The 12,641-nt window shown below is 25.6% G+C and overlaps 1 protein-coding gene across 1 annotated transcript; it reads right to left on the bottom strand.

Moving 5' to 3' along the window:
• Positions 1–4,410: 4,410 nt before the first annotated feature.
• LOC126549821 (juvenile hormone acid O-methyltransferase-like) lies at positions 4,411–7,828 on the bottom strand. The gene is made up of 4 exons (XM_050200206.1): positions 7,608–7,828; positions 7,230–7,529; positions 6,501–6,636; positions 4,411–5,155 (listed from the first exon to the last, which is right to left on the bottom strand). The coding sequence occupies exons 1-4, from the start codon at positions 7,794–7,796 to the stop codon at positions 4,980–4,982; spliced, it is 801 nt and encodes a 266-aa protein (XP_050056163.1). The 5' UTR covers positions 7,797–7,828; the 3' UTR covers positions 4,411–4,979.
• Between the last annotated feature and the right edge of the window lie 4,813 nt (positions 7,829–12,641).

The following is a 12,641-nucleotide window of genomic DNA, read 5'->3' as shown; positions in this document are numbered from 1 at the left end:
TCTGTCGAGATATACAAGTGTACGACTGTAACTTACTATAATTGTAATGTACCATATTGAAATGAACACTTATGTTTAACAAGAATTTATTTTTTTTACCCTTCTATTGATCAGAATATATCTGAATGCATCAGTACATTTGTTGTGCGATAATTTTGTGAAGATAAAACGGAAAATGCGCAAACGAAGCCGATGTACAATATTTTGGTACAAGTAAACTGACAATGATATATGGCCATCTTGGACTAGTACATAAGAAATTTACTGAATTTTTTTTGGAAATATAATTTATATTTACTATTTAAATACTTCAATTGGTTATAACAGGTACTATTCTTTAATGTTTACTAACCCATGTAACGAGTTTTCAATTCTCGTAAATCATATAATATATTTTATAATATAAATAAAACAATTGAGATTTTGCCAAACATCACGAATAATACAAAAGACAACTCGTAATATAAACCGGCTTCGATCAATATACAATATACATTATACATATTATATAATAGGCTTCAACTATAGTTTATAATGGCACGTGAATGACTCATGAATCATGACTATTCACGCCGATTGAATAGAACAATTTTATAATATACCAAAAATGTATTGTTGTAATGTAAATATTGGGTCAATATTTAAGGTCGGAAATTTTTTTTGCCGGGCCAAAAATTAACAGGGGACAAATAATTTGATCATAAGTATGTTAAAAATATGATACTGACAAAAAAAACTTTATTATTTAAAAAATATAATCAACATTTAATGTAGATATAATTATATGAATATACATTATACATTATAGGTACACTTATAAAACATATACAATGTATTTATTTTATAGATATACACATTTTAATATACTTATAAACCATATAGTTGTACTAATAATATACTAATATACTTAATACATTTATTAAGCTTAGCTCTTACGACTTTGGCTGTGCGAGTATCAGTAACGCTCTGCGGTTGATGGCAACAGTGGCGTTTTTATTAGTTAATACGAGTATAAAATATAAAAAATAATATTATAGTTCGTAAATAAAACCCTATACAAGCTGTTCGGAGTATATATCTGCATTATGTTTTGTACAGCGGTGCATCGTATAAATTGTTTGAACGAAATAATTTAATGTTATTTTATATACAATATTTTTAATTCCTAAAATATTATCTGGACATTTAATCTGTTATTGTATCGGGCCACCGCCAGGCCAGTCCGTTCCAAGTCTAGTTGCTTGAAATGGGAAATATGAACGGTTGAATTGTTGAGAAAAATAGCGTTTGGAATGTTTCGATTAATACTAAACTATGCTAGCTATTTTTTTTGTAGTACTTTTGCATATTACTCTGAATCCGATTAACCTGAAACTTATAAAAACATCATCTAAATAGCCAATTGGTCAACCCATGTAAATTTAAAGTCAATCAGTTCATTTATTATTAGTTTAGACTACAGAGAGGTCGGACCATTTTTTGATAAATTACACAGGCAATACACATACAGAGGCGTAGCTAAGAATTTTTATATGGGGACACTTTTTTTATACACTTTTAATCTGAGTTATTGAAAATTAAAAACTATAAAAATATTAATAAACACTTTTAAAAATACTTTTTTTAATTATACAACTACTAACAAGAAATATAGCCGCCTTTGGTTACGCCACTGTACAGTGTACACATACGAGTTGGTTCTTTCGTGTAATATATACTGCCGTCATCGCAACAAGCTCTTTTTTTTACTTAGTTCTGCAATCTGCGTCGAGTGCGCTGCCACCATCGCCATGACCACGGAGTTGGATTAGTTTATAATCATATATAATTAATAGAGCTGGGATTTTAATGCCTTAAAAAATCTCAAAAATTCACTATAAAAATGTATTTAAATTATATTTATTATTGCTATTAAATTGTAAAAATACTTTATTTTTTATTTTTATGGTATTGTTACAATAGTATTTGTTAAAAGTTTATTTTTGGGCGTACTAATTGGTTACTAATTCAGTAATAGGTACTAAGCGAAGTCTAGCTATATGATAAAATTGTCATCGACGATAAATTGTCGTGTTACATAATTTATAATTCGTTCTAGTAATAAAATACTAAAATTCAAAAATAATAAAATATTTTATCAAACCTTACATTTTTATTATATGTTGTCATTACGTATTTTTTTTTTTATTATTTGCATATCTCAACCACGATATAATACTATATTTATATAAAATATAATAGTATATTATATGAACATGTTGAGGATATCTATATATAGATTACAGGATATGTACAGGGCATCTAGCATTCTAGCATATTTTTTACTCCGGACAAAGTATAAAATTAGTGCTCTTCCATATTTAATTTAGCCCCTTCTATTTTTCCATTGTTATACTCATGTAACAGTTACTTACTAAAAAAAAAATGTGGAAAAAAAGAGTGGTCTGCAAACTTAGTAACGCACTGCTGTACAGTAGGTCACTATAGTCTACAACGGATGTATTAAATTTGAATCTATTGATAAGTATCAGTGTAAACGAAAAACGATTCTAAAGGGAAATTATTTGTTAGCCTAGGATATTTTTCCAGTGGATGGTGAAAAAAGTGGTTTATGTTATCTGAATACCCCAAACTTTATTAAGTTCTTTTATAATTATTGTAAGCCAAACTTATAGAAAAACTTACATTAAATTTTCAACTCTTAGATTGAGTTAGATACGTACACAATTTTTTATACATTTAAACTACAAAATAATTTATAAATATTCACGATTTTGACGAATTGTTGTTGATATTTGAACTTCAAACACCAATAAAAAAATAATGTGCCTTATGTATTCTTATAATTTTTGAATCACTATAAAATTAACTTATGAGGATCTTTGTATTCAATTTTCAATGCAAGTTTTCTCATCACCTTAACACATTATGAAAATCGATATTATATATCAACTTAAATGTTGCATGAGGTATGCATGTGGCGCGTTTTTTTTAATGTGGTTTCGCCGAGAATAAACTTTAGGCATAATCCATATAGAGGATAATGGCGAACTGCCGGTTGGTAGGTAAAATTGACACAATTTATTGTGTTATGCATATTTTAAGCTAAAATGATAATGTTTAAAATATAGTATTTTTAATTTAATGAAATAGTATTTCTTATATGACCGGAAATCTACCATTACCCTCATTAGCAGTGCTGGATTCAAGACATATATGATATTAATGGTGATCTAATAAAAGATAACCGTTGTTGTCCAATCTGATTAAATATTATATTAAAAACTTAGTGTTGAATTTTGTAACTTTAGATATAAACACAACATTTTTTATTATTTTTCAACTACAAAATTACTTTCAAATTTTTATAATTTTGACATATTTCATAAAATTTGAATATAAACACTTATAAAAACTAACTGACTAACGATTTTTGATTTTTCTTTTTAACTAAAATAAGAACAACTCTTAAAGAACCTTGTATTAAATTTTCAAGTTTTTTTTATCGACAATTCAAAAAAAATTCTCAGAAAAATAGAAAATTTCAGTTGTCTATAAATTGCCTATAAGCTTAAAACATATCAAAATATTTTATAAACAATTGGTGACAATTTTCAAGTATATAAATAAGTAATAGTGATTAGTTTTTGAGTTTCAACCATATAAAAAATCGATTTGGTCAAAAACTGGTTTTACGTAAGAATTCCCGTTTTTCCGTCACTTTTTTTTATTTTTCACGAATTTTTTTAAAAAATGTTGGAAAATGTTTACTTTTGACTTCCATTATGCACCAATATTCACTAATATGTCTAATATAATACTAATATAATATATTCACTAATATTCACTTTGCCATCGAAACCACCGCCAAAGTTTGAAATTGAAGCATTAATGCGACAAGTTATGATAGCAAGTGTACATTCAAAATTTATATTTAAATTAGTGAAATTGACTTTTAGCAATTAATTTTTGATTTTTATTAATATTTTATACACGTTTACATAAGCATGCACAAGGGAGAGACAGGGGAGGCGGCTGCCTCCCCTGCAAGATTTTCTGTTTTACCGCTATCTTATATTATACCTACAAACCGGGGGGGGGGGTTGGAGTCTGGACCTCCTTAGATAAGGTATTGTCTCCCTGCCAAGAAGACCTGCGCGCGCTTGTGCACGTTTATATATTTCTTCAAAATTAAAATAACAATGCGTCATAAATATCACTGACAATACTATTATTTCTAGGGTTAATATTAGATTAATTCACTCTAATATTAAAATTAACCAAACTAAATGCTAAGAGTATATTGGCTATGTCATACATTTATTGTAAAATAGACGACAAATAAAGGTGAATGAGTGAATGACCACTTACAATCCGAAATATCATTAAATATTATAATATTATATTAAAAAAACATTTTTTTTTGTCTTTGAATTTAATATTTTATCAAACATATGAATATTTTATTATACTATATTGACTAAAAATCTAAAACTATACTAGTAATACATTATGTTTTGTAAATAATATAGTATTCATACAACACGTATAATTACTTAAAAATTAACATTTCTAAACTTAATACTAAAAAATAATATAGACTTTATTCTATAGCTTAAATTTAACAATCAATTTAATAAAATTTTCAAAGTGATGATATTACATTTTTATAATTCTCATATTTAGTCATATAATATAGTATAATCAATGTACATTAAGAATATTTCTTGGTAACGACTGATTTTCTTTTCGTTCAGTAAGTAGATTGTCCAATCAATAGAAGAACATATTTTTATGCATAGTGATAGGAGTATAGTCACCCACTTCCACTACTTTTGTAAAAACATGTATCCAAGAAGTACTCTTAATGTAAATATTTATGCAATTTTACTTTATTTTTTTAATTCTTTAATTTTTATTAAATAAAAAAATAACATATTATAAGGCATCTATTATACTTAATATTCGTCTTTTAAATTTTAATCTTTGATAGCATGTACAGTAATAGGAACACACATAAAGATTGCATTTCCCGTAATTGGACATACTTTAACCATTTGTGCCTCAAATAATTTTTCTTTAACATGTGCGGCGTATCTGTCATGTAAATGTTCTGGCAAGTAATTATATAATTCATCTACTGCTTTAAGTGTATCTATTAAGTACAAATAATAAACAAAATTAATAATTAAGAAACAATAAAAATAATGTGAAATATTGTGTGTGCAGATTCTTTTTACAACATTTGACCGAACAGGTGAATTAGTTTTAATTTATAAAAATAAAAGGTACAAGTAGATCTAAGTATGAACAAATTAAAAATATTATGAAATGAAAAGTTATATATGTAGGTAGTCAGTAATAATTTTCTAAATACATAAATCAAATTTATTGTTATTACAAAAATTATAAACGTTTTCTGAATAGATAAAGGTATATTATTATTTTTAACATTCTATATATTATTCATTATCCTAGTATAATAAAATATTATATTGTGATATGCATGAACAAAAAATTTATTTATTCATAAACAATTAAAATTTAAAACAATTAAATTTTGTTCTTAATTTATAATTTTTTATTTACAGTAGATTCTTTTTATGTTGAACGTCGCTATCTCGAGTCGAACTATAATGAATTCCCCTTGAAATTAGCATTAAGGTGTCCACACACTGCAGCGGTAGCTATAGCTATATAGTGGTGGCGGTAGCGTTAAAATGAGTCCAGACATAATTTTACCGCCACCGCTGCAGTGTATGGGGACCTTTACATTTAATAACGTTTTGCTCTAAATAGTTTGATATAAAATTAATCGTTTTTCATTATTTCAATAAGTACACAAATAAAATTGTACCATTGTTAATCCTATCGAGAGTGAAAAGTTGAACCTTGAACCACAAAATGAGGAGGAAGTCAATTTTGAAGTTACAATTTAACAAGCTAAACATTCTTAAAAAACATTTAGTTAAGAAATTTAGTTAAGTCTGCTAAGTGGTAAAGGTATGGAAGATAATCGTTTTAAAGCGATAGCTGCATTACCTATCTAATTTGAAAGACGTCGTGACAGACAAAATCAATATTAAACAAACTTAAATTACAAATTTTTATTAAAAAAATTATTTATTCAATCATTCAATTATTTCAATATTTTAAGTTTAATGTATTTGAAGCACTTGTATTATTATTATTAAATATATTTTTTATTTTTTAATAAAAAAACTCGATATCTCAAACTTTTTCCTATCCCTTTTGAGATTTGACATAACGAGTATCTATTGTATAACTAAAGATTTTTTAATACTTGAAAATTTTGAGGAGAATAGCTACATATAATATATTCAAGTGATTTTTAATGCATGCAATTATATAGATTTTAAATTTGATTTATTGTGACCTCAATAATAATAAGGTATGAAGAATGACTAATTGTAAATAGTTAAAAAAAAAAACATTATCGTTGAAGCATTAAATTAAACAAATATAATAATCATATTTACTTAAAATTGTTGATAAGTCTGGAAATGTATATTGTTTGACACTTGATTCTAAATTAATAATTCGAAATCCAGCCTTGGTAATAATTTCTCTCATGTCATCCTTTGAATACGAAACATACGACATTTGTTTTATATCCTGTTAATATTTTGAAATTTTATTATACCAAGTATAATTTAATAAAATTTAATTTGTATAAGTATCATTTAAATCATTATACACATGACATTATGTATTTACGAAAGTTATTATAACGCTATATTTGACGAAAAAACGTTTAAAATTTATAAACATAATTATAACGGAAAGTGATAATTAAAAAAAGTTAAATACCATAAAACAAAACATATAAGACATAACGATTTACAAAATATGTAATATATCATTAAATAAAACATACAACACAAATCGAAGTAATTTAAAATCCGTTTATTACAAATTGTATTGGTTTGGTAGAAATATTTTTTTTATAAGTTTAATATTTGTCTTAGCAAACAATCTAAGAATCTATTAAATTATACTCCGTAACCACGCCATTATTACTTATCCGCATTAGTTATTGTTTTTAAAATCACATAACATAACTTTTTACTTCTAAATAACAATAAACGGACAATTTATATAACTTTTTAATTGTAAATACATAAAACGGATTTTTTTCAAATTCAAGCCCTACGCAGTAGGTACTAAAAATGGTAACTACCGATCCATTATAAATAAAAGGTACTTACTTTAATATATTTTTGCCATTCTGTATCCATAAATTTATACAATTCAACTAACGGAGTAATTAACAAGTAGTTCAACAAGAGTTCTCCACCACTTTTTAACATTAAATTCATACTACGCAAGGAATCAACTTTATTTTGAACCCAGTGAAAGCAGTAAAATGAAAATATTTTGTTAAATTTGTTTGAATAAAAAGAGCAATCATTGGCATTTCCAATATCCAGAACTTTGAAATCCATCTTAGAGCATCCATATGTCTTTTTAGCATGTTCTACCATTTCTATTGATTTATCAACACCAACCTAAAAAAAAACAATACTAATAATTAATATAATTAAAAATTATTATTATCAAAAATATTAAAAGTATGTTAAGCTAACCAACTGATTTATTTTATCCTTTAATAAAGGATAAAGAATATCTGAGGTTATATCGCCTGGTCCACATCCTATGTCTAAAACTATTTCATTAGATTTCCAAACCATTTTTTTAAAATACACATTTAAAATATTTTCAACATCCTTCCGTTGCATATCATTATTTTTTAGATACTGCTCTGGGCAATGCATTTTGACAAACTAAGTATACTCTCATAAAAGATTCTATTTTATACTTGGTTCAACTTTGATTATATCGTCATATTTAACTATTTATATTATAATATAATATATAACAGGCTTTATTAATTACGTAGTTTCCATAAAAAAAACACATTTTAAAGCAATATAAATAAAATTATGGGTAATAATAATAAAATTTTGTCATATGAGGTCTACGCTACTCGTTTTAAAACGTCATACGATTAAAACCTTACACTTATCGTCTACCTACTTTTAAGTTCTAACATGCTTGTATACGTCATACATGACGTTTTACCATTTACTACATTTTTTATACATTATCAACAAATGAATATTAATAAAAAATAATATGAATATAAATGTAGAATTATAATATATTTTATTTTATTCCAGTAAGCAAAGTACGTAAAATCTACGTTTTTAACTATATGATAACATCCGCATACGGCATACACGAATATATGCGTAGCTAATGTTTGTATAATATAATATAATAATAAAATATGCGTCTCAAAACATAAATTTACGTTTTTGATACTTATATACACCTATTTGTATAATTGTCGTGGTGTAATAAAATTAAATTTATTTAACGTGGATGATACCTACGTCGATTAATAATTAGTCAAACTTAAGTCGATCGTCGATATATTATAAATGTGCAGCATATTGCCTTTACAGGTATAGGTACATATATTCATATATATCTTACCTTACGGTACGCAAATTCATATTCGTATAATATATAATACACAATTGTAGTAATAATTAAAAATTAATGACTAATGAGTAATGGCCATAGATGCGTGGTAGACAAATCACAAGTGTATGATAGATGTATGACAAGAATACCAAATTTGAAATTATATATTTTATAGTAGGGTTAATGGAATACTATTCTTCAATTCTTTCATATATTAAGTTACAAAATAAAAAAGGAAGTTGTCCTGCCGTATAGATTTCGAGAATACTTCGTCATTAAATACGCTATTGAAATAGATGCGATAAAAGGAAAATAATTAATTTTGGGAGCATGGATTCATCATCATCAACGGATCTCCAATCATAACTGTAGATATGGTGAAAAGAATGATGAATAATTTTTATTGATTTCCCCTGAAATAAAGACGATGGGCGCCATACGATTGCGAGCGGTGCTTATCTCCGATACCTTTTTAGACGTACGATTCTGTGCGTTTTATTATTTTTATCTCTAACTTCTAAGCAACGTTGTCCAATATAATATAGATGCAACGTAAATTCTAAGTTCATTACTATATATTATTTATTACTTATTTTTGCTGATACCAGGGTACCAGATAAATTTCCCATCACTAAGAAGTAATTCGTTATTATATTTTAAATTATTTTATATTGGATCAGAATTATTCTCTTTACTGTAAATTCCCATACATATACGAATAAACCTAACTATAATTGTGCATGATGTGTCTATAGTCTATACTTATTTACTTTCGGCTGAGTTCGTATTTCAACTGTATCAGTCTACATATTTTTTTTCGCAATGTTACCTAACATTTTATATTTATTTTTTAAAATGGAAAATAAAATTCACTATATATAAGTTCGGAAAAGCGTAGTGATTTGTTATTGTAGCAAATGTGTACATACTACGATATATCTGCAGAAATTGGGCAGATGAATATGTTAGAATTGTTAAATGGAGGTTCAGTAAAAACCGTGTATGTCTACAGCCTACAGTATCAACTGATAATTCCATTTTAGAAAATGCTAATAAGCATAACCACCTAGTAAATTCAATTAAAGATTTAATTAAATGTAATTTGTTTGCTTTTTGAATTATTTACATTTAAGTAAATGTATTTTTTATCCGTATTTAAGTGTTAAAAATAATTGAAATTTGTAATAAACAATTTGACCCCGTCGCATCCAATTTCACGCGCAATCGTATGCCATTTAATTGTCAAAATCATGTTCTTTGTTATTTCGGCACTGCGCGACCGTACTCGTATTAAAATTTTATATGATTCATTAACTAACTTAACTACAGCACTCACGAAATATTTTTATTTATACACCTAAAATGTGTATCACCAGATTTTAAAGTTCGAAATTAACTAAATTTTTAACTTTCTATTTAAATACTTTTTACCTCGATGCTTTTCAAAAACATCACAAATTTCAATACCCATAGTCACTAGTCAATTATAGTAATAGTACAGCTTTCTGGCGAACGACAGTTTAAAAGTATTATGTTTACCTAATACACGTCGATTATTTTTAATACTGGTAATTTCAAATTTGTACTGATAATTTGTAACCGATAATTCAATTACTTTATGTAAGTTCAAATTTAAAATATAAAATATATATTACTCAGCTAGTGTTTATGTTGTGCGCAAACGAATCATCGATATCTAGGTAAAAAATTTGGATTGGACGCAAACGAGTTGTACCGAAATTCAGTAAATGTTCTTGTCTTTAATTTAGATAATAGGTCAATTCATTGTGATCTTAAAACTTAGAAAGCTAAGATAGATGCAATAAAACACAGGTAAGCATCCACCATCCACAATAGATACTGTCCCGATTTATAGTATTTATTCGGTCCTATGTTTCAATTTCCACCTTAATATTATTAAACAGCATACAAGTACGACGACTCGTATAAAACTCGTCCCGATTTTTACGATCCTATATTTTAATTGTCCTCTTTTTATTATTTCAACATAATATAGTTCTTGTTTTTTATTTTTCTTATAAAATATTATTTCTTTTTAATCCTATAATTCGTGAATATTTTCCTGTAAATAACTGTCCTGTTTCATTTTCATTCAGTCCTATGCTTTATTATCTCAATTATAATATAATATATAGGTATTCGTCAAACTATTATCTCGATTTATACAGTCCTGAGCAACATTTTCCTGAAAAATACTGTTCCGCATTATTATTTTACTGTTTTATATTTTTTTGGGACTTAATAAATTTTTGAAAAATATTCTAACCTTGAAAATACTATTTTTATGTTATATAATTTTATTGAAATACCATTTAATGAAATTAAATTTCCAGTTTTTTTTTAACTGTTTAATATTGTTCATATTTATATCGTCCTCTGCTTATATTACGTATAACTATACGTGCGAAAATGCCCCGTTTCCTATAATCGAACCTGTTTCTATATAATAGTTTTAATATATAATAATATAATAATTTATTATAGTTTAACTACGGTGACATTACGGCGCTTGGCGTCGAAAAAATGAAAATATCCCTAAATTAATTTTATTTCATAAATTATTTTATTATTTTAACTACTTCACACATACAATTTTAGTTCCGTCTCCTTTATTATAATTTCCTAGAAAAATAGTAAAACATTTTTTTCGAATTAAAATATTGAACCTATTGGACAGTTTTTACTATTTTACACTATTGGAGACATCGAAAAATTGCTTTTTTTTAAATGCCTATCTGTCAAAACTATTTTTACTCAAAATAACTTATTCAACTCTTTTTACCCAAAAATGTAAAGGAATGATACATTTGAATAGTATTTAAATAAAAATATAGTATAATATAATATTTATATACATTAAATTATAATATTTTTTATTTTTTATAATAATCGTCAGGTTACCATAACTCATAGTTTACACTAGAAGTTATAAAAAAAAATATATATTACATAATATTATATAAAACAGTTAAACGGTTGATCGTGATTAACCAAAAAAAAATTGAAAAAAACTTTTTTATGGAAATTGTATATACCATATCTATGAGTCCTCAACACCTCCACACCTTAAACTTTTGAATAATTTATAAATTTAACTTGTTTTAGTTAAATAAAATACTTTTAAATTACAATAATTTACTAAAAATATAATTTCAAATTCATGGCGAAGTGACAGAAAGTAAGTCCATTACATCTAATAATATTTAACAGTGTTTTTTGTTACTATTAAATACATTATACCAACATGGATACTTTATTTCTGATTTCACTCACATAAAATAAGTACTAGGTTAATAAATAGTATTTGCTTTTTGTGATATATAATACAGCTACTTTATAGTTTATAGATATATAATTATATATATTTTTTTTTTATATTATCTATAATCTATATATTTTACCAACAAATTTTAAGTGACATTTAAAAATTGACAATACACTAATATCAACAACTAATTCTTAAAAATCATTAGGTATGTAAAAACAAATTATATATAGGTACCTACGTACCGAATAGACATTTCCGAAACCATATGGTAATAACTTATATTGTAAGATAATTGCTTTAATTTCAATACGAATTAGTCAGGATGTTTTATGACAAGATTATTATTATTATTATTATTATTATTTACAGTTATGTACAATATTAAAACTTTAAAACGTTCGTAACTCACTTAAAAATTAAGATATCAATAAAAGCCTACCAGATGCCCTAAATAATATTATATAATGATTTAGAATGTTTTAATAAAAATTATATCGGGTTTAGGTTTTCGTCTATTTTTAGCGAAACTATGTAATATTTTACTCGGGAAATAGTTATTGTCGACGACAATCGACACGGTACCAATCTATGTACGTTTATACACATTGTCAATTATATTTTATTTTTATGATTTTACTGTAGAAAATAAATATTGATTAATACCACGTACTTCGAAAATTGTTCATCATTGACGATGATTGATGACCGGACATATCAACGAAAATATCTATAACATACTAGTCACTACACGATATAATAATACCTATTCAATATTAATTAATTTTTGTAATTTTATAAGACTCTACTTTTGATGGTCTACAAAAAAAAAAAATCAAAACAC

The sequence above is a fragment of the Aphis gossypii genome, chromosome 1, assembly GCF_020184175.1.
Source record: "Aphis gossypii isolate Hap1 chromosome 1, ASM2018417v2, whole genome shotgun sequence".
Classification (NCBI taxonomy): domain Eukaryota; kingdom Metazoa; phylum Arthropoda; class Insecta; order Hemiptera; family Aphididae; genus Aphis; species Aphis gossypii.
This window is presented reverse-complemented; position numbering and strand designations above follow the sequence as displayed.

Bases quoted from the DNA above. Each gene is read 5' to 3' on its own strand.
- LOC126549821 (XM_050200206.1), bottom strand. From the start codon at position 7,796: ATGCATTGCCCAGAGCAGTATCTAAAAAATAATGATATGCAACGGAAG. The intron at 6,637-7,229 runs GTAAGTACCTTT...AAATATTAACAG, and splicing joins AATGGCAAAAATATATTAAA to GATATAAAACAAATGTCGTA. The intron at 5,156-6,500 runs GTAAATATGATT...TGTACTTAATAG, and splicing joins AGACTTATCAACAATTTTAA to ATACACTTAAAGCAGTAGAT.